Genomic DNA, 21,318 nt, shown 5'->3' with positions numbered 1-21,318 from the left:
TATAGGCTCGTTTTTCAATGTTGGAAAAGCCGTTCGTCCAATAGGTCTTCCGTCCTCCCAAGATCACACGCATATTATACCCGGCCATCCCATCAATGGATAGGCCGAGTTCCAAAAAGGCCCGAGGATCTTGTTGCGTCCTACGTCAGGCCACGATACACTCGTAAGCATCCTTAAGCGTCGCGGACCCGTCCCTAAAAAGTGTCCGTGTCGTCCGTTTGGGCGCTGGCGATGGTGCCAAATGTATCTGTTCAAGTTAGTGAGTGTGCGTAGTGGGAGACACCAACATCACATACCTCTCTTGCGTCTTCGCTCTTCCCTTGCAGTCTCTTCGTCAGGGCTCTTTGGGGTCATTGCCCTTGGGCCACTGGGTCGTCGGGTAGGCATGCCCAGAGCAGCGTTCAGGTTACGGTTTTCTGGCTTGGGGCTGGCGCTTTGATGGGTGGGATAGCCACTCTCATCGCTCTGGTGTTGAAGCGGGCTGCCCTTGGCGAGCTTCGAGATGCGGCTCCTGGGCGGCGTTCGCGTACCGGAATTGTCCACGGGCTCCTTGGGGGGTCGTGGAGGGCCCGTTGGGGATGAGCCCCAGTACTCTGGCTCACGCGCTCCAGCCGATGACGCGGTGCTGTATCGGTTGGTGTTTGGGGGGAGTCTGTTCACGCTGGTTGCAGATCCTGCCCAATCAGCCGACCTAGGCGTCATGGGAATGTCGTACTCCTGTGCCGAGTACTCCAGGGCATTTCGGAATCGCTCTGTCTGGCCTGGTCGGGGCTGGGGGTGCTGAAGGTTCAATGAATTGCGATGAACCTTGTACTTAGGTGCCTCATCAGGAGTAAAGTTGCTATCTCGCTGGGCAACAGTCGCGTCCAGGTTGGACTCGGCAGCGGTACCTGCGAGCTCCTGCTCAGAGAATCCCGTATGTAATTTGTCCTCGTCATAGGGGTTCTGTTGGTGATGCTGGTTACGCTGGTTGTGCTGCTCATGATGGTAATCGTCCTCCTCGTTATACGAGGCCAGGCTAGAACCAGAGCGAGAAGGAGCGTAATCTTCGTACTTGGACTCCTTCTTGCCACTTCCGCGGAAAGCCTTGCCAACGCTGGAGGCAGTGGTCCCCGACCACCTAGAGATCTTGGGGAGCCAGCCGGAAGAGCCACTTGCCTTGTGCTTCTTGCCTGTTCGTGGCGTGTTCTCTGCGCTCATGGGATGTTGGTTTGATGCGGAAGGTTGAGGAGGGGTGTCCAGGGGAACAGAGTTGCCGCGCTGAAGGTTACCTACTGACCGGGTAGGGGTCAACAAGTTGGGGTCTGCTCGTTCAGTGACGGGGCTCGGATGGTCGTATTGGTACTCCTCCGCATGCTCCTGAACAGTGCTGATACGGTGGTCAGAGAACTTGCGCTCATCTCGCAGTTTCGATCGCGACTGCGAGAGAGACAGGTGGCCTGATTGGCTGCCATGGCTAATAGTCGAGGTACCCTCAGGCTCGTAACCACGGTCATTTTCATATTGGCCCTCGGGCTGGAGGTTTTCGAAAGATGAGGCCCTGCCTCCACTTGTCGAGACCGGCGGGGGGGCAGTCTGGGTCTTCAGAACATCAACCTCACCGAGGAGCTGCATGAGCATATCCTCGATGCGGCTGAGATCACTCGTTCCCTTAGCGCTAAGGCCTTGCAACGCTCGCTTCCAAAGGTTCTTCTTCTTGGCAGCGGCGTCGTTCAAAGTATCCACCTGGGATGCACTCTGGATCGACCGAGCTCCAGTGCCAGGGTAAGGACGCGGGCCGTTGATAGCCTTCTGAAGCTTCTCGGTGTTCTCAGCGTTGGAGAAAATGACGTCGTCCCCTGTGTCCTGGATGAGGTCCTTCATCTCCCGGAAAGAGTTGCGCATCTCAAGGGCAGCATTCATGAGGAGGGCGACGATCTCAGTATCACGGGCACTACGTTGGGCATCGCGAACCATAAGCTATAATTTGTTAGTCAGTGTATTTTGCGAACAGCCATTTAGTACTCACATGCTGCATGAGAGCGACGATGTCCCTATTTTCGATACGCTCAATGCCTTGGCCAGTAGCTGCATCGTAGAAGGGCGAAGCCATGCCTTGGGACATGCCGCTCAGGTGGCGAACATGGTCCTTGGGGACATAGAAGGGATCATCGCCAGCGGGTGCGACAAGAGTAGCACCAAGGTCGAGGGTGTCATTCTTTGGGTCAGCATCCGGCGTACGGTTGGGGCCGTTAGACATGTAACCCTCGTCGTATTTCTGGGTGAAGCCAGGACTTCCTGAGTGATACGGAGCACCGTAGGAAGAGTTGAGTCCACGAGCTCCGAGAAGGCCCTCGTTTAGAGCCGGGTTGGCGATAGGGCTGGCATCCTCGAAGGGGTTAGTAACCAGGGTGTCTCTCTTTTGGTCGTCAGACGACCGCTGCCACTCATCAGCGTCGTGACTGGGCTCACGGCTATGGGTGTGAGCGGCAGCCAAGCCAGCAGCAGCACCCAAGGCACCCACTTCAGCTGGGTTGAGGCCTCGGCCACCGGCTCCACTAGCCTGGCTGTGGACCTCGTCGTGCTGATATCCTCGAACAGATTGCTGAGTGGGGGTTGCTCGGCCGGACATCTCCTCGTCGCCAGGCTCGCCGTCAAGGCGGTGATCGATGATGGAAGGGTTGGTCTGGGCATCATCATCGACATATCCGATCTCTGGCATGGGGTCATGGAAGCCCGGCATGAAACTCGCGCTCATCTTCGGTGGTTCGTCGTAATCAAGTCGGTCGATGCTGTGTGTTGGGGTGTTGCGAGGCTCGTGGCCCTCCAGCGTGCGCTCCTTGAACGACTTGTTTCGGAAGACACCGACAGGCTGGTAATCCTCATCGATCATCTCCTCTTCAACAGGAGCCTGCTTCTTGCCCTGTGCAGCCTTCAAGGCGGCGGCGGCGGCGCCAACGGCACCAGCAGTGATGGCCACTTCTGAAGCGGTGGGAGACTTGGTACGAGGCACTTTTCGTCCATGCTCATCAATCTCGTATTCGGTGAATTCTTGTGATGGCTTGTGAGATCTGGAGTTAGGGGTGGCATGTCTCTCAGTCTCGACCCCGCGGCTGGCATCCGTGAATTGCTTCTCGGGGCTCATGCCGCGGCTGCTATAAGTCCTCGATTGATCATCGTAAGATAGGTTCGAGTCCCTAGCACCGCCATAATCATAGCCGGAGCCAGTGGTGAGAACGGACTGCTCAAGCATTGAGCCGTCGATTAGAGATGCCACGGCAGATTCAACTCCCAGAGGGGGATGGATGATATTAGGGTTGGCACCAATGCCTCGCACAGCCTGTCCAGATGTGACTCGATCAAGTTCACTATCATCGGTGTAAGTTGTGTTCCGGTAATCGACACCGGAACTCCTGGGGGACATCTGATCGAGTTCCCTAGCTCGCAGAGAGTTGAGCGAGTTTATTGATCGGCTGTTACGAGGGTGCTCTGGAGACCTCCTCTCTAGTGCAGAGTACGCGTCGCTTGTAGAGTGCATGCTGCGAGAGTTGCGTGGTTGATGTTCACTTGCGCCGTCTGTGTAGCCGGACACACTAGGAATAGGACTCAATCCACGGGCACCCGCCTGGTACGGAACATACTTTAGGGGAGGAGGCACATCCTGAGTGGCAAAGTAAGAATTGTCGTATCCATTCTCAGGATAGTCGCCATTGTCAGAAACGTCGTGGGGATCCTCGTCGTCATAATGGATGTCCTCAACTTTGTGTCCAAATTCATCAGTCTCATACTCTTCGTATTCCCTTTGGCCACGAGGTAGCGCTGTGAGGTCGCCATGTGAGACATTGGCATGCTGCGTGAGTAGTGTGTTGTCGAGCTCATTGGAGGGTGTGGGTGTGGAGGTAGCGGAGACCGGACCGCGGGCGACATTGTGAACGGGGGTAAGCTCCTCGGTAGCAGAGTGTGGTCTGTCGGTGTTGGCGGAGAGGATAGATGTTCGTGTCAATTCGGATGCGTTGATTTCGCTCTGCAAGGGCATCGGCGGCGCAGGAACTACCAGGTGGTCGTCGTCGTATTCTTCTGCGTACCGGTCTCGTCCAACACTTCGGCTCCGGGAAGATTCAGCCCTGCGACGTCGTCGCTCTCTATGCTTGCGGTCCTCAGACTGGGATTTATCGTCGAGAAGTGATAGGCCCTTGCTCGTAGCCGCAGTAGCAGTAGCAGCCTTGAGCAAATCGCCACTGCGTTTAGGTGTGACAATGTCGTTGTCATATTGATAGCCATCATCAAGCGACTCGCGGCTGATGCTATGCAGTGAGCTGTCGCCATAGTCGTGACGAGCCTCCCTGTTGCGTCTATCCTTCTGATCACTGCGTTGACCTGAGGACCGCCGGCGGTCTGGGGTCGCTTCCTCCCTTGATAGGGAGGTTGCCGTGGAGGTAAAGGAGCCCCGTCGGGTTTCGCGCTTGCTCTGTTCCCGCTTCAGGGCACTAAGCTCTGGTAGGATTAATCTTCGGATGGCGTCTTCAACTGTCTCAAGCAGTTTGGGGTTGTTGATGGATGACTTGGAGACACCTGAGCGTGTGGAATGCGTGTCGACGGAGCGATGGCTCGGGGTCATATTAGATATCACACTTGAGTCAGCGGCTGACACAGTGGATTCCTGATGACTTCGACTGGAACGACGAGCCCGTGGGGATTTAAGATCATCGGCCGTCCGCTCGCTGACACTGCTCGTTCTACTCTTTGGTCGACGTTTTCGGTCAGACTTTTCCTTTGATTTTTCGGCGATTTTTACTCGCTCCCGATTTCGACTCTTGTGGCTCCTCGTTTCGTCCATGGCGACGGCTGCCAGTGCACCGGTGCCAGCAGCGACGGCTAGATCTTCTCCTTTGGACTGGTTGAAGCTGTTCTTGAGCTCAGTAGAACCACCGCCAGTGCCGTCGAGAAAGCTGTCGGTTGGTATGGCAGAGATTTCTGAGGCGTTTACTTGGTAGGACTCCGAGGGGATCAGAGGACTAGCAGGTCGGCGTCTCCGGTGGCTGTGGTCAATCTCAATGTCGATGGGATTTCTAGAAACATTCGATTCTTCAGTAGCCGAGGCGTACGATGAGATGCTGTTTCCGTCCTCGCCGTCGAGATACTCGAGCTCGGTGGCCAGAGTCAGGGGTATCCGGCGAGTTAGAGATGCCTGGCGGGATCCCTTGGTCTCTGTGAGTTGGATATGATCTCCTCTGCTCTTCTTGGATGGCGTTAGGCGGACCCGTACGCTGGGTCGACGCTCGCCAGTAGAGCTGGAGGACTGCTTGCCGCCTTCGAAGTACTCGATGAGCAGCGAGGTCTGGGACTTGTTGGCCTTGTGGCCGCGGGTGGCGATGGTGACGGGAGTTCCGTCTTCGGGGATGGAGTAGGACGATTTCTCGTCACTGGGCTTGAACACATCCGCCGTCAGTTCGGTCGGGGTGGTGTTGTTTGTTTCGGTTTCGGTTGGGGCGGGAAGAGGGGGTGCTTTCCTGGAGTCGATGCCCATTGTGGTGTGATGAGCCGTCGGGAAGGATGGGCGAGGTAGGTGGAAAATTCGGAGAAAGCCCTCTTCTTCGCTTCTTCCCCGGCGTGCGACCTGTGGAGATGGCGATGTTGTCGAACCACGAAGACGGTGTGGTGTTGGAGAGAAAGAGGGAGATTTATTAAGGCGTGATGTCAAGACATGCGGGATCGAGGAAGCAAGAGCATGCGCACGCAGAATAAAAGCCTGGGACAAGAATAGTCAGCGTTACCTGCTGGGCCACGCACCAACGAGAACGAGGACGCCGACGGGAAGACCCAACGAGCCAGGCCAATGGCGCCAGGCCAAAGGATCGAACTGCCGCAAGGAGAACAACTTACACAATACAAGCAGCGGAAGAACCAAAAAAGCGTGCAAAATCTAGTTTGCCCGGCGGGTTGACAAACACATTGGCCTTACCGTTGGAGCCCGGAGAGATGCAGAATTGGGAGGAGGGGAGAAGCGGCGTGGTGGTTTGTGGTGGTGGTGCGCTCAGCTGTCAGTACCGATTTGACCGGGGGGAGCGGGCGGGCCAACAGCGCAACCGCAGCAACCAGCCCAAGCCCAGATGGTGGAGAGACGGGAGCGAGCCGCAACAAGTCCACGCACACACCCAAGCAAGCCAGTGCAAGCCCAAACAGCCCAATGCCAATCACCAGCGCAAGCCCGAAAAGAACAGCGCAGCACAGCGCAACGAACGAACGGCGCCGAGACCGAGGACGGGGAGGGGGGACGAGGAACTGGGAACACCTGCAGAATGGATGTGCGTGGTTTTAATGAAAAAGTGGCCGTACTGTCATGTACGCACGATGCACTGCACGTACAAGGCAGCGGTAGCCGGCGAGGATTGTCGGTTCTTGGCCTGTCCCAACGTGGGACGTAGGATGAACCCGGCCTTCTTCTTTTTTCTTGTCCGGCTCTTTACCACCCACTCGCTCGATTTTTTCCAACTCTACTTCGTGCTATCCCCAAACCGAGGAGGCGACGAGGATGAGGCGAGCAAAAAAAGATGGGGACGGGAAGGCCAGAGGCTGGTGGTGGAGCACGCAGCGCCGGCCGGACGACAATCGGCTTAAGACGCTTTGTTATTGTCCACAGAAGCGGCTGGGATTTGCTTGGGCTCTGGGGGTGATGAGTTGGCGCTGCCGGCAGGTGGCCCAATAGCGCCCGGGGGCCGGGGTCCGCTGGGCGGGTGTGCTAAGACGGACCAGGGCTCCAGGGCACAAGGGCACTAGGGTCCCACTCGCTGGCCAGCGTTGCCAATGGGTGCGCGTGGGGAGAGACGAAAGACACGAGAAACATGCACGATGAGAAGCGATGCGATGCGATGCAAGCAGTGAGTGAGTGAGTGAGGAGAGTGAAGGAGGAGGTGAGTAGGTGAGTGGGTGAGTGGGTGAGTGCACGCTGAGAGCTCAGAGCTGTCTAGGTACCTACTTACGGAGCGCTTGGTGGGCTGCTGCATTCTGTCGCGCCCCATTCGACAGAATTTCAACTTCTCCAGCGAGTGAGCGAGCGAGTCAGCCCGTCGCCGTTGCCATGGTGGTGATGACGGTGACGGCGATAGTCATTAGAGCCAACCTCCTCTCTATTTTGCCATTGTGCACATCTGCACATCTGCACAGCTGCACCCCTGGCGCTTCCCACGCTGTCTAGCCGTGCTCTGCTCTGCTCTGCTGGCGAGCCGGCTACCAAGCATTTCGTCAAGCAGGGCTCAATCTCAATCACACCGGGGTTTGAGCGGGCGCGTCGCGCTGCTAGACGAAAAATGAACAGGCCGTGGATATTGAGCCATGGCTCGATCTCTGGTCCTCAGCTCCGTGCCTCCGGGCCTGTCGTGCCCCGTCGTCCCACGGCGGCGTCGGGCTGGTTGACGGGGCACCCCTTCAGGAACTTCAGGTACGGTCAGGGCCATGGACCCAAGAGCGGCTGTCATGCTCCGTGCCAGGCTCTCTATTCCGCCTTCGTCCTTCCAGGGTTCCCCCAGGTTCGCCATGACGCCCCCAACCTCCCCGACTCACTCACGTTCTCCCACGAGAGAGGAGCTGTCAGTAACTCGAGTTACCGACCGCCGTAGCCCACGCCACGGCCCCGGATTGGCTCAGAACGTGATGGCGGCCTCTCGCATGCCGTGGTTGGCATGCCGGGTTGGGAGACGAGACGATATCAGCTCACGTCACTCTGGCTTGGCCTGCTCGGCAAGGGAAAAAGTAATATACAGCCTCAGCGTGATTGCGCTCGCAATCTATGACAGAAGCAATGTTAGGTGATCTAAGTGGTACAGCAACCCCCTGGGTCCTTGCTCTGTCGCCGATCGCGATGTGATACAAGACGATTCCGTGCCATGAGATGATGAGATGCAGCGAGGCATAACCTCGAGGCCCCTCCCCCCGGTTCGAGACACTCCAGTCTCAGACTGAACCTGACCGAACGGTAGGGCTGAATCCGCTACGTCCACGGTGAAGCAAAGACAAGTTGAGGAGCATCCGCATGCCAGATGTCTTTCTCTCCCACCAAAGTCCCATTATCCGTACCCAGTCCTCGCAAACACTCGACTTTCCAATGCCCAAAAACAGAACCCAGCACTCGGCGTAGACCCTAGTCTCGCATTCCCTCCTAATCACCACCTCACTAACAGAAACTAACAAAACACAAATGCCTCTCCCGTTTCCCGTTTCCCGTCTCCGGCCGCGCCGGTCCTCGGGAGTTTAGCAACGCAATCTGTGCTGCTCCGCTTCCATTTTAATTTCAATTAATCCAATTTTTTTTTTTTCGCATTCTTGAAAGGATAAACCGAGGTAGTTTATGGAGTCTCAATTATCCATAATGGAAGCCACATATTATCCCACTATTGAAACTGTCGTCTGCCAACCTCTCATTAATTCCCCCATTCCCCATCTCATCCCCGCTTATCGCCACTGCTTAATTAATTGGTCTTCCATTCGAAAATTCCAGGCCTCCTGACTGCTGCATCGCCCCAATGATTGCCTTTGCAGCAGCTCATTGAGCCAATGCGGGACGACGCCCAGCATCCACGCACAGAGCGCAACGCCTCCAGATGGATCCTCCTCTAGACCGAGACTCCATCGCATCATGCAAGACACACAGGATGACATGGGCCACCCTAGGTAGTGGCCGTGAGCTCGCGAAAATGTCCAGCAACTCTGCTGAGCCTGTTCCCACGTCTGCTCCGAGACTAAGGCTTGGAGCAGGAGGAGGCAATGTGGGCGTCAGTCCAGGCCGTGTCTCACGCAAACCTGGCTGCTTTGAAACACACCGCTCCCCTGGGTTGCGCTGCTGCTGCGAGTCCTGCAACCAACACATTCTCACACATGCAAATATGGACCGCATCCGCCCCCAGAATCCTTGTGAAGGATGAACGTACATTCGCGTCCCTGCTCTCTGGCTAGGAACCGCCGCAGCCTGTGAAGCGACCCACGACTAGTGTTTGTCACCGGGGCGATCCGGTTGACCGCCTATGTTCTTGTCCAATATGTCTGCGCCATCATCAATGTTCTTGAAACATTTGTCATTCTCAAGATCCACGGGACGCAACTGAGTCGGCTGAAGTGACACCATGTCGGCCTAATGCAGCTGCCCGACGTGTTTCTGCAGTACCCGGACGTACGAGTCAACTGTACAACTCCTCGCACCGATGTCCTCGTGAGGAGCAACAGTCGATTGTCGGGGGAGCCTGCCCCAATCACGCCTATCACTATGCTGCGCGGTGGTGTGTATGTGACGCTCAACTGAAACCACAACGTATCGGCAGCACGGCTGCTCGCTCACGCTGAACTGTGAATAACGGGGCAGCAGCCACTCACACATGTCGACAGAACGGACTCAAGTCAAGGTAATAGTATAGTGATATTAAATGAAAGTCTTCGTAATCGTTACCGGCCGAGTCCTGTATTTCCGGGCCAACCCATCTTACACATGTTCCTACACAGCTTATCAGGCAGGACCCGAACCGCCGAACTTTCCATTGCCAAATTAGTAGCAATCCCCATCCCAACGCCTCGCAAGAAAGCTGTAGAAAAGGCTACCCATAGACTCCATCTGCAGAACGGGTATTTCCATCTCTCAATTGTGCGGCCGGAGTCAGACAGATCTCCGGGTCTCCGTCGTCACCGCCGGTACAGGCTCCGCAGGATATTCCGGCGGGCTAGCCTCCCCGGCTTCCAAGTCCCGCAGCTCCGTCCCGTCGTCCTGTTGGCCGTCCTTCTTTCCAGCATACGGCGGCGGCGCTTCACCCAGCTCATTCAAGCCTTCCTCCGAGCGAGTTGTGCCAAACCCCAATCTACGCCGGTTCTCTCGCGGCCTGGCGGCGTCAACACGCCCACCCGCCGTCAGGGTACTTCCACCAGGCCATTGCTGGAGAGCGCGGCGGCGACGCCGCCGACGGACCTGATAGATGGTGGTGACGATGCCGATTAATACGAAAATGACAAGCGGGATAAGCACCCAGGCAAAAGGCTGGTTGCTAAGGGATCCGAAGTCATTATTATTGTCGGAAGTGCTGGTTTCTGACGGAAGTGTCGACATCTTGGTAAGTTGGGAGCGTGGGTGATGGGCACGCAGATCTCGGTGCCAAGTCAATTGGTGTTCTCAACGGTGCCAAGAGTAGACACTGGAGGGGAAGTTGGTGTACTAGGCAGTTTGGTCGTAGATAATAAATAGGCTCGTGATGTGAAAATTGCAAGTTCAGGATGAGCAGTTATCGAGCAGCACCGGCTTTATCTGAGCCCTTGTTACTGCACTACACAAGGAGCGATGTCCTTGAAGAATGGGCAAGTAAATGGCAAAAGAGTTTCTTTGGTCTGCGTCATCTACGTCAACTGGGCGGGCGGGGAGGCCTTTGTACTCTTGCAATGTACTGCCTCCCGAATCCCGGGCTAGCCGTCGGTGACTTCATCGCCTGTGGCTTGGTTAGGTGTGTGACGACGTTGGCGGTTGACAGCCCGCAAATGGACCTAGACTATTTGAAATACAACCCGGGTGTCCGGCAGCTACCTATTTAGCGGGGTTGTGTTTTTGAGTTGAACGAGTGAGCGAGCGAGCAGTGCGAGCGAGCAGTGGTAGAGTGGTGTGGTGGTTACGTCTTGCAATCATTCTATGCTCTCGTGATCCAGCGGATGCATCTGGACCTAGGTAGTTGATGTGGTGCTCGTGTTGAACATGTTTCTTCGAGTTCCCGTCGATCTTCTCCACTGCGCATCTTTAGGTTTGGGACAAGCAATTTGACACGCGTAAACAGAGCACTGCTGATGGACGATCTCGTACAACGATGCCTTGGAGCGGATCAGGGACGGATGACAATCCAATGGTCAAAATGTAGTGGCTTGGCCTGAGGCGCAGGCGCTCGCTGGGGTCTCAAGCGCCTTACCAGCCTCACCCTTCCGGAATGTGATTCCACATGCTTTCTTGGGGTGAGTGGGCCCGAGCTTTGGCCGGGTCCCACGGCGAACTTATCGGAGCTTCACTGCACCGAGTTCCAGATTGAACTCTCCCCAGCAAATCGTCTCTCCAGGCACGCGAGCGAAACTTCTCGCCGTCATAGGGCTGCCGACCTTAGACCAAAGCTTCTCCTGGCACAGGCTCGCAACTCCCCCAACATCTTTAAACGCACGCAAACAGCCACCCGCCATGCCTCGCGCAATCCGAGGTTTGTTGCCCCAACCAATTCGCCTTGGCAGCCCTCCAACTCACCGTTCATAGGCGTTCTGATCGAATGCGATCCCTCGATCAAGTCCATCATCGTCAACATCGACAGTACCAGCCACGACTTCATCATTGAAGACCTCGACGATGAACGGGTCGTCGTCAAAGAGAACATGGTTGCCTTACTGAAGTCGAAGCTCGAGGATGTACGTATGCCCACAAAATTATCATCCCGGATACCAATCCCGCTCCTTGATCAATTATTCACCATAATTCTCCATTTTCACATAAAGGTCTCCCTTTGTATTGTGTTCTCTACCTTGTCTTTGCCTTGTTCTTACAAATCCACAGCGCCTCAAGGAAAACCTGCCCCCAGAGGAAGAGTCTGGGTCCGAGTAGACAGATCATGTTGCCAACCAACATCCGCGCGCCAAGCTCTCTCCCAAGTTTGCCAAGACGACCAGTCCAATGCTCGACTTTCGCCCCCTACAGCTTCTCAAATCGTGGCTTAGTCTTCTTAAGGCCACTCATGATGGCCTGTGGAAAGTCCTTGCCCTGCAAGGCCGCCGCATTCCACACCCTCGTGTACTTCAAGCTCTCCGGCACATCATGATCCCGCCCGTAGTTGAGCAGTTCCTTGGTTCCTTGCACCGCAACGGGGCTTTTCTCGCCCAAGGCGGCCGCCATAGCCACGGCCGCCTGCACAGCCTGCTCCTTGGTCCCATGCACCTGGCTCACGAAACCAACCGCCACCGCTTCTTGGGCCGAGAAGTCTCGCGCACTGAGACACACGTCCTTGACCCACGACATCGACCCGACAATCTTGGGCAGTCTTGCGAGGGTGCCAATGTCAGCCGCCAAGCCGATGTCTACCTCCTTGACAGCGAAGCGGGTGTTGGATGCGCAAATACGGATGTCGGCGCAGCAGGAAATATCTATGGCAAGGCCAATAGCGATGCCATGAAGGACGCAGATGACAGCTGTAGACGTAAGAAAAGACAGATTAGCAAGCCATCATTTTTCGTCGTTTAGTTGACGTGTAACTTACGCTTCTCACACTTCTCGGCCGCACCAATGCAATCTTGAAACTCTTCGATATGGCTTCTCATGCTCTTTGCCTTCTTTGCCACATCCTCCCCCTCTGCAGGCGTGAGCGCACCGTCCTCTGCCGCAGCCTGCACGTCCAGTCCCGAGGTAAATGCCCTGTCGCCCGCACCGCTCAGCACCACAACGCGCACATCTTCATCGGCGCTCAGCTGCGTAAAGATGCGTCCAAACTCAAGCCACATTGGCCGCGAGAAGGCGTTGAGCTTGTGTGGGCGGTTGATCTCGACGTGCGCGACGAACGGCGCGGGCGAGCTGATGACGAAGTGCTCGTATGCGGCGTAGGCCGGCAGTGGGGTGGCTGTTGACATGATGGGAGGCGAGTGGTACGCGCACGAAGAAAATTACTCTATAAAAGGTCTTGTTGAGAAGTCGGGGTACTACGACGACGGTAAATAAATCCAGGTTGTGAAGTAATGTGAATGGGGTGGTTGTATGTAGAAGGGAGGCGCTCTCGCGACGCGGGGATGTAAGTCAGCAATGTTGGAGATGCCGAGGTTCGGTTCGTCAATTCAAAAAGAACCCTGGTTGACTCGGAGTTTAGCCCCCCACACGTGTTAGGTTGTTAGCAGTCATGTCGTGTCAACTCGCCTCGGGTCGTTTCCAACACCAAGAAATAAATGCAAATCGGTTGTCTTAACAAATCTCACACTCTCGTCGACGGTAGGGAATCGCTGAGTCACCAACGTAATGTGCAAAAACCCCGATTCACGTGTGACGAGGCCATGTTTTAATAACAGAAGAAGAAAGTCTATTTGTACTCTCAAGCGACGACGCATATAAAACAGAGGCGGTTCTCCGCCTAGACTAAATTATAATCATTCCGAGCAGTCCGCCCTTCCTAGGCTGGACGCCAATTGTTCCCATGAAAAAAGACGAATCAGACGTGTCCAGCGCATCAAATCCAGCGAGTACATCCATCAGCTTGTTTTGCTTGTCATTAAAGAGGCTAGCTATCACAGTGGCAGCGGCCCTCCGACACCCCATAATACGGAATCGTTCTTTTTAGAGGAGGAGGGCGCCAAACAGGGTGAAGATGATGGCGGCGCCAGTAACGCAGATGGGAGCCAGATCCATGGGGGCCATCATGGTAGGAGCAGCACTGTCACTGGTTTCCGAGGACGACGAGGAACCGCCAGTGGTTCCGGCATCAACACTAGCAGTGGCGGTGCCGCTGTCGGCCTTGTCCTGGGAGCCATCACCCTTGAGACCGGGGCCGTCGCCAGCGCCCTTTGTCATGTACTTCTGGGCCGCGGAGGGCATCTCAGGGACCAAGCTTGGATTGACCTGCCAGTCAGAAGCGGAGGTGGGGCAAGCCTGGCTGTGAGTGGTGGAGGCGGCACCACCATCACCAGTGGGAGCAGCGTTCTCGGAGAGGGCGGTCTTGAAGAGGTTGTACTCCGAGATGGTGGTCACCTTGTCGTCTTTACCAATGCTGACGATGCCGTAGTCGTTCTCCTCGATGGAGTACTCGTAGAGCAAGCCACCAGAGTAGACGCCGCTCATGTCGGTGCTCATCATGGCGCTAACCTCGTCGAACTTGCGAGGGCGGTTCTTGATACAGCCATATTCAGAGAGGCTATGAGTTGGTTAGCAACCTGCATACCTATGATACAAAGACATGTCGAAAGACTCACAAGATGGGGAGGCCATAGTCCGTGAAGTTCTTGACCTTGGCATCCCAGCCGGAGGTCTGGAAGTCACTGTTGCACCACGAGTAGTCGTTAAAGGCAAAGAAGTCAGATCGCAGATCATCAGAACCACAGTTCATGTAGTCAGCGGTCTGCTTTCGGTTGGACGAAACATCCGCAGCCGAGTAGCCAACGGGAACGGCGCGAAGACCACGCTCCTTCATGTAGTTCTTCATGTCACGGGTGACGGCCTTGACATAAGGAGCGGACTTGTCGGTATCTGCCTCGTCGTTGATGACCTCATTGCCCGAGAAGAAGGCAAGAGTGTTCTTGTACTGTGCGAACATCTCGACGGTGGCGAAGACGCTTTGGAGATAGGCAGTGTTGTATGAAGGGCCAGGATCGGCTCGGTTAATGGAGTAGGCTGGGTTGTTGACGTCGAGAACCAGGTAGATGCCGGCATCGTTGAGCGCAGACATGCACTTGTCGTGGTTAGCACTATTGTCGACGGCATAGACACGGATGACATTGACGCCAAGATCCTTGAACTTGGCAATATCGCGCTCGCAGACGGTAGTGTCGGCCAGAGGGTCAGTGTTGGCCGCAGCACCGCCAGGCTGGTAGTCGATACCACGGAGGTAAAAGCGTGTTTTACCCTGCCAGAAAGCTTGGGTATGTTAGCACCTTGGGGAGAGACTTGACCATGCGATTCGCATAGAGAGCTCACCATTGCCCGAGACTGTGACAGCTGTGAGGTCGCTGCGCTTGCTGGGGGGTTGCTTGACAGTGGGGGTAGCGGAGGCCAGAGCCGCAAGGACGGAGAGGAGGACAGCGGTCTTCATGGTGAATCAATTTGTTGAGCTTGCTTCACAGAGAGTGGATTGAGTCAATGGGTCCAAGAAGTGTGATACAGTTGGTGTTGTGGTGGTCGTGTCGTTGAGAAAGACGCGATCCGAGTGGGCCGAGTAACGAGAGGATTCTGTGAGGAAGGCGAATTACAGTCGACTTAAAAAGAAAATCCAACAACGAGAGAGTTGGATAGGTGCAACGAAGAAAGAAGTTGCCGGGCAAGAAGGACGCACCGAGCCAACGGGTGGAATGAGACAAGAATGGGGAGGAAGGGAGGGAGGGAGTGATGGGAGAGGAGGGAACGAGTGGAACTGGAATGGCTTTTTAAAAAGGGACAGGAGAGAGTGTGTGGGTGGTGTGTGTGTGGTGGTGTCTACGGGCGTGTGTCAGGGAGGGAGCTACCTACCCGCCAGCAGGTAGGTACATATTGAAGGCGAGGGAGAGTGGTGGCAACGGTGGTTCCAGTGCATGGAGCCATCACTGGAGCACTCTTGCATGGAGGTGCAGCCAGGGCGCCAGGGCCGACCAAGGACCAAGGACCAAGGGATGGATTAAGAACACCGGGATCCTTGTTTTCGTCTTCTACACGGAATCCGGATGCTGCTACGTCCACGTCTATTGTCTGGGTCCCGGAAGTTCTGGCGCGAGCAGTTTCTCGGCTCACGTCACGGTGGGTGCCCATGTACTAAATCGGGAGAGCGAGACGAGAGCCGACAGACAACCATGATCGCTGTCAAGCAGTTAGAGGCGGCTTGGGCTTCCGGGGGAGGCACACGATGGAGACAAATGAATGGGGAACCGTGATTAAGCGTGGGGCGAGTTCGGTCCATTCATCTTAGCCGTGCCTGGTGGAGAGACGATTCGCGCGCTGGCGCTGCCTCAGCTTGGATGGGAGCATATCCAGTCAGCCGGCTACCGGCCTGCCACGCATCTCGCCCGGACCAACCTCGTATGTCTGTGTGTATGTGTGTGAGACATCTGCAATGGACCGCGACCCGCCACTCGTCGCTCATCACTCGTCCCCTCCTCCACACAACACAAGATAGCCCGGCGAGATGACGACGGGATGCACTGCATTTCCGGAGCAGATGCTGTGATGTGATGTGCGGTACTGTACTGCCCTATTCCAGGAGAAGACATGATGAACGGCAGATAGAGACCTGACCGTAGACGTGCCTATCATGCAACCATCTGGGTCCTAATGGGGACCGTGGTGGTGCTGTCCGCCAGGGGTATGCACCCACACACCCACAAGCCAGCAAGGGTACAGGAAGGATACCGGGGTCCAAGTACGATGCTACGTGCTTCCAGGTCTTGGCTACACAGATCATGGCAGGCTTGGCAGGTTGAAATTCAACAAGGCCAAGAAAAAAAAAAGCATCAAATGCTGGATGACGCAGGATGTGAGGGCGTGAGGATGCACCCACCGTTTTGCCCGTGATTGTTACAGTGAGTTTGTTACAGTGAGTCCTCATCCATATCTGATCATTTGTTTGCTTCATTCTAGCTCTCTCTCATCATAGCCCACTCATCTCCTCTCGTAACTCCCACCCAAAACTTTTCCAAGCCCACGCTTTTGGTGCGCCGTCGGATTCCGAGGCCTGCGGTACCTGCGTCAGTTGGCACGAAGTACGGAGTACCTCGTAATTCGGTGCGTCCCCGTTCCAGCGCCATGCGTCTTTGACGAGAAGGTACATTTCCGCGTCGCCCCTTCTCGTATCCAAATCGGCCGCTCGTTCCCTCAAACGCGAGCGGATCACAGACTTCAACTGTTTCTCAGACTGCTCAGCCCCAATCTAGTCGCCAAGCGCATTGCAATCGCGCCGAACCACAGCGGACGAACCAACGCCCAGCTCCCGTATCCAAACGCTCTCCCGCCAAGGATCCAAAATTGGGACGTCCATTGATGCTCGATTCTGGAACAGGTGTGCCCCACCGCGCGTCGTCACCCCTTGGGACCATCCATTCACAGACACACGCCCTCCATAACTAATGCTGCTGCCGCTGTCGCTGTCGCTATCGCTGCTGCCAATGCCAATGCCTTGCCAATGAATGCCTTTGGCTTTGGTGTTCCAGCTGGGGGCACTCCCTAAAACACCGAAACCGAGTGTTCCGCGATTGGCGGGCCGGCCTCCGCCAAGATTCCCTAGCAGTCATCACCAGCTACCTACCTAAGGTAGTTCAAGGATGGCGACACAATACCTTCCGACCCCCGAGAAGCTGTGGTAAACAAGCTTTACAGTGTCGCATCCCGCGCCCCAACCGATGTTTGAGTTACAGGCGACATCTCACGACGCTCGCCCACAAGTCCTGCTGCACATACAGGGCGAACAAGCTGATCTTCAGCAACTAGGACGGTTTGATATTCAGGGGTTTGCCACATGTGCCCCAGCAGCCTCCTCGGACCATTGTCAATCACACTCACTATGCGTCCTTGATGGTTCACCGACTCTAGACATGGATTCGGGATAAACCCATCAGCATCAGAACAATGCCATCACTCCATCGCTTCTGAGACACTGGCGAAAGAAAGCCTGGCCTGCGAAATTTCAATTGCCGCGATGATCAGCACCCACCCCTGTAACTTGCATCACCTCCCTGGCGCTGGCAATGCTTGGCCCCGGACTAAGATCTGCCAGCGAGTTAGCCAAGGAATTAGCACTGATGAAACAAGCCTGCCCACAGGGCCTCATGCGCCAGTGTCGACTACCAGTAATTGAGATTGCTATCGTCACATTCATCATCTAGAAAAGGCGGGGTTTTCCACCGCTTAGACGCCTTTTCAGCCTCTCATTATTTGGGTGAGCACTCAATCTGAATGCCAAGCGATCGTCACTGGTCCCTGTCACCGGTTTCACAAATGACAACCAACTTGAACTGACGTCAGATCCGACAGAGCCGTCGACATTCATCTCAAGATATCAGGATCTACGGTGTTAGTCAGGGTAACACCTACGTAGCCTAGGACCATTCTCGTTTCCCGAACTATAGAGACAGCATCATTCCTTGCGGATCAACCTTCCCTCAGACTGCTCGAAGGATTGCCATCTCTACTCTGCCAGCGGGACAAGCAGCAGGGACTTGACTGCCAACGCTGCATCAATCGTCCAATCTAATTTACATTTCATTATGCAACAGGCTGTGGGTTTATTGCGCTGGCACTCCGGCCGAATCCAACTTTTAATATCCACGAGACAGGATGCAGCTCACTTCTCTACCGAATTCACACGTCATGGACTCCACAAACAACATGCACAATTGAGCAACGGTCGGTCAATGCCAGATGCATGGGTATCAAACATTACAGTCATGGAAATTCGAATTACCAACGCCTCTATTGGTCTTCGGGGAGAACAAAAATGTCCTCAACGCCTTGCCAGGCGCCCCGCGCACGCTCCTCCCAATATCCTTCTTTCCCGCTCTTCAACTTCCAGACCTCCTCGCCTTCTGGGCAGTTCTCGGCCTTTACGAACCACCGCGGTTTGTACATCTCGCCTCGCTCTTCCAAATCTCGTCGTCGTGCACGTTGTGCCTCTTCCAATCCGTGCTTCCACTCCTCGGCGTCATCCAACTTGCCCTGCTCCGCTAGACGCTGGTCAGGACGCAGTCGACAATCCGTTGGTGGCAGTTTGCCCTGGTCGATATCGGTGATCTCATTTAACGTTGCAGCAAACGACGTCAATCCGTACGTCTGCGCCGCGTTTTCCACCAACGTTCCGACCCGCCAGATTTCTTGGCCCCCTCCCTTGCCTGACGTCTTCAGCCCGGTAGTCCATGTACCGACCAGACCGCTACCAGTATTGACTCCTTCGGGGCTGAAGATTTCGACGACGACGTCCTCGGCTCGTCCACCAAACATTCCCTTGCTCTTAAACTCGACTGCTGCCTTGTGACCACTGCTATCATTGACGACATGCATCGTCCCGACGGGTTCAACATACTTCTCGCCCATCACAACGTTGCGCAAGAACATGGTAGCGATATTCCATGAATAACGTTCCTCTTGTCCGTTCGACAGGCGCAGGACTATACGCACACGACCCTCGGTAGTAATTTCGGCACTCTTACCCCAGAACTTCTGGCCGGGGGCAGGCGACTGAGAGAACGACCAATTGGTTGAGTCCGCCTGCATAGCCAGTACCACCGGACGATGTTGTACCTTCTCAACAATGAGCCTAAATCCTCCGGGAACCTCCTTCTCAGATCGGACGAGTTCGAAGGTTTCGCCCAGCAAGGGGTTGAATGGCTTTCGGATCGCTCGCTCCTTTGCTCGGCCATTGCTAAATTGTGAGATAGCAAAGGAGGCCACAAACAGGAGCCGATCCGTTGGAGACGACTGCTTGGCGGCTTGGTTTAGCAACTGACCGTACTCCAGCTGTTCAGCCACTTTTTGTAGGAGCGAAAGGGGCTCATTTGATGAGACAGGCATGCTGATGGTGCTTAGGTCCTTTCCCACATTCTTCCTTACGAAAGCGATTAGACTTGGTGGTAGAACGGTTGCGGGTGCAATGGTTGTTCGTCTCGCGACCGGTTTATCGAAAGGTAACGGAGCAAGGTTCTTAGGCTTCGAAGGGAAGAGTTGATTGACATCATCAGTATCGACCTTCTCGTCTTCCCCTATTGACGAGATGGAAGAGTTGTCCTGGAAAGAAGGCTCGTCTCCGTCGGAACCAGGAGTCTCCTCTTCACTTGCGTCAATCTTGTCAATCTTGAGAACACCAGAGGTGGCATCCTCGGCATCGAAGAACTCATCAGCTGTCGAAACGGACTCCATGCTCTTTCTCGGACCTCCGCCAGCGGACGCGGAATTTGGTATACGGCGCCTTTTACTATTGTTGATAACTGTCGTAAACTCGGCCACCACGGAGTCGAGGTCAGCCAGGAGTGCCTGACAGTGGTCCTGGAGAGAGTTTTCCTCCTGGATCGAATTTCCTCTTGACCTTCTGTTCGCCGCATTGGGCCCGCTCGCGGATATCGTTGTGGTGACGCTCCCCGGAGACGGTACAGCAAGGGCAGCGGCGGTAGAAGCATGAACAGCATTTGTCGGCGTCATTGCTGCCGGTGTGCCTGATTTCCGCCTCCAAAATGACTTTCTCTCCGGTGCCGTACTGAAATATGTATCCTCCTCTTCGATGGCACCGCCGGGGCTGGGGGAAAGAAACTTCGGTGAGGTTGTTGACTTCGAATGCGTTGTAACCTCCCGTGTTAGGCGACGGAGCGCATCACGAGTTCCGACAACGCGACTGACCAAAGCCTCCACTTGTTGCCATTCTCGATCCTCTTGAGGGGATGATTGTTGCATGGGTTGCATGTGAGTGTTGACTTTGATGTCGGACCGCAAAGGTAGATCCTGCACCTCCAGTCCCCTTGCAACACGGCTGGCCCGTTCCAACGCGCGAGCCCATTCCTGAAACTCCTTGTCATTGGGGGCTTTGAGGTGCCAGACCTCTGCACCAGAGTCGATGCTGATTTCTCTCCGTCGTTCGTCGGCGGCGACGGCAGCGAGACTCAAAGGGATGGCGCCTCGCAGGGCCGAGGAGTTTCGGTTGTAGTAGTACGACAGCGTGCAGGTAGAGTAGTCGAGGGAGAAGAAGCGACGTGCATAACCTTGTCCCTTCTTACGTCGCCGCTTGTGGAGGCTTCCAACGTGGTAGTTACTCGAATTGCCCCCTCCGTCGCTTCGGCCGGACACAGATATCGCCTTTCCTCCGGCTTTATGGCTGTGGAGACTGTCGACAGAGGCAGACGCGATGCCCTCGAGATTCGCAGCGCTGTGTCGGCCAAGACTGATCTGGCTGCTGCCAGCCTTGGACGCCTGGAGATTCGGTAGGTGGGACGAGGCATGGGGCGCGGAGCCGGTCGGGTAGGTGAGGACGACGAAGGTTGCGGTCTTGGAAGTCTGCTTGGAGAAGGTATTATCAAAGACAAGGCCGTACATGCCGCTCTGTCCCTGGAGGACCTCGTGGGTACCCATGGACACCTTGTCCGCCTCGCATTTTCCAGTCCATTTGATGGGGATGAAGCCCTTGCTCTTCAGGAGGTCCTGGGCTGTGATTTCTTTCTTGGAGAAGCGGCTCGACTTGCCGTCAGATGCGCCACGTGTCTCGTCGGTGCCGGCATCGAGAGAGTCGCCCGTCGAGGCAGCAAAGGTCGTGGCACCGCTTCCGGGATGTTTAACTATACCAAAGTTGCTGCTGGCGTGTCAGCGCGGGGTGTCGAAAAGGGTGGATTGACTCTGTCGCGCGCGCGAGAGATGGGAAAGGGGGATGATCCGTACATGGACTTCTTGTGAGGCTGGACACTCCATGACAGGGTATTTCCATCGTCGACCTTGACCCAGCGGAGGACGTATGACTGGAGCGGGTTAGCTGGGGATTTCGACCTCGATTGGTGGCGGGTGAAAGGCCAGGTGACGTGCCTTGCTGTGAACCTCGAGCTGCTCGATGCCCGCCATTTTGTGACGTATGCCAGGCGCGGTTTGAGGCGCGGGAGGCGAACGGTCGGGGTTGGACGGGTCGGGTGGGAGAAGCGGCAGGCGGGAAGCTACCTCGCCCT

General features: G+C 55.6%; 8 protein-coding genes across 8 annotated transcripts; 2 read left to right on the top strand and 6 right to left on the bottom strand.

The window, feature by feature from the left end:
* Nucleotides 1-194: 194 nt before the first annotated feature.
* Nucleotides 195-5,506, bottom strand: BGZ61DRAFT_477531 (uncharacterized protein; the record flags this gene model as incomplete). Its single annotated transcript, XM_046248912.1, has 3 exons — nt 195-247; nt 297-1,959; nt 2,009-5,506. 3 exons carry the CDS (start codon nt 5,504-5,506, stop codon nt 195-197), a joined length of 5,214 nt encoding a protein of 1,737 aa, XP_046104561.1.
* A 452-nt stretch (nt 5,507-5,958) lies between these two features.
* BGZ61DRAFT_477530 (uncharacterized protein) lies at nt 5,959-7,595 on the top strand (the record flags this gene model as incomplete). The annotated part of the gene is made up of 3 exons (XM_046248911.1): nt 5,959-6,284; nt 6,749-6,861; nt 7,144-7,595. 3 exons carry the CDS (start codon nt 5,959-5,961, stop codon nt 7,593-7,595), a joined length of 891 nt encoding a protein of 296 aa, XP_046104560.1.
* Nucleotides 7,596-9,619: 2,024 nt separating this feature from the next.
* Nucleotides 9,620-10,063, bottom strand: BGZ61DRAFT_477529 (uncharacterized protein; the record flags this gene model as incomplete). Its single annotated transcript, XM_046248910.1, has 1 exon — nt 9,620-10,063. One exon carries the CDS (start codon nt 10,061-10,063, stop codon nt 9,620-9,622), a length of 444 nt encoding a protein of 147 aa, XP_046104559.1.
* Nucleotides 10,064-11,164: 1,101 nt separating this feature from the next.
* Nucleotides 11,165-11,578, top strand: BGZ61DRAFT_532044 (TFIIH subunit TTDA/Tfb5; the record flags this gene model as incomplete). The annotated part of the gene is made up of 3 exons (XM_046253813.1): nt 11,165-11,183; nt 11,237-11,385; nt 11,531-11,578. 3 exons carry the CDS (start codon nt 11,165-11,167, stop codon nt 11,576-11,578), a joined length of 216 nt encoding a protein of 71 aa, XP_046104558.1.
* An 87-nt stretch (nt 11,579-11,665) lies between these two features.
* On the bottom strand, nt 11,666-12,594 carry BGZ61DRAFT_477528 (ClpP/crotonase-like domain-containing protein; the record flags this gene model as incomplete). Its single annotated transcript, XM_046248909.1, has 2 exons — nt 11,666-12,159; nt 12,228-12,594. 2 exons carry the CDS (start codon nt 12,592-12,594, stop codon nt 11,666-11,668), a joined length of 861 nt encoding a protein of 286 aa, XP_046104557.1.
* A 694-nt stretch (nt 12,595-13,288) lies between these two features.
* BGZ61DRAFT_477527 (glycoside hydrolase family 72 protein) lies at nt 13,289-14,756 on the bottom strand (the record flags this gene model as incomplete). The annotated part of the gene is made up of 3 exons (XM_046248908.1): nt 13,289-13,862; nt 13,921-14,581; nt 14,642-14,756. 3 exons carry the CDS (start codon nt 14,754-14,756, stop codon nt 13,289-13,291), a joined length of 1,350 nt encoding a protein of 449 aa, XP_046104556.1.
* A 1,510-nt stretch (nt 14,757-16,266) lies between these two features.
* BGZ61DRAFT_477526 (uncharacterized protein) lies at nt 16,267-17,222 on the bottom strand (the record flags this gene model as incomplete). The annotated part of the gene is made up of 3 exons (XM_046248907.1): nt 16,267-16,526; nt 16,607-16,909; nt 17,189-17,222. The coding sequence occupies 3 exons, from the start codon at nt 17,220-17,222 to the stop codon at nt 16,267-16,269; spliced, it is 597 nt and encodes a 198-aa protein (XP_046104555.1).
* Nucleotides 17,223-18,014: 792 nt separating this feature from the next.
* Nucleotides 18,015-21,204, bottom strand: BGZ61DRAFT_450841 (Oxysterol-binding protein-domain-containing protein). The gene has a single exon (XM_046245768.1). It carries the CDS (start codon nt 20,735-20,737, stop codon nt 18,098-18,100), a length of 2,640 nt encoding a protein of 879 aa, XP_046104554.1. The 5' UTR covers nt 20,738-21,204; the 3' UTR covers nt 18,015-18,097.
* Between the last annotated feature and the right edge of the window lie 114 nt (nt 21,205-21,318).

Source organism: Ilyonectria robusta (genome assembly GCF_021365365.1).
Source record: "Ilyonectria robusta strain PMI_751 chromosome Unknown BGZ61scaffold_9, whole genome shotgun sequence".
Taxonomy (NCBI): domain Eukaryota; kingdom Fungi; phylum Ascomycota; class Sordariomycetes; order Hypocreales; family Nectriaceae; genus Ilyonectria; species Ilyonectria robusta.
This window is presented reverse-complemented; position numbering and strand designations above follow the sequence as displayed.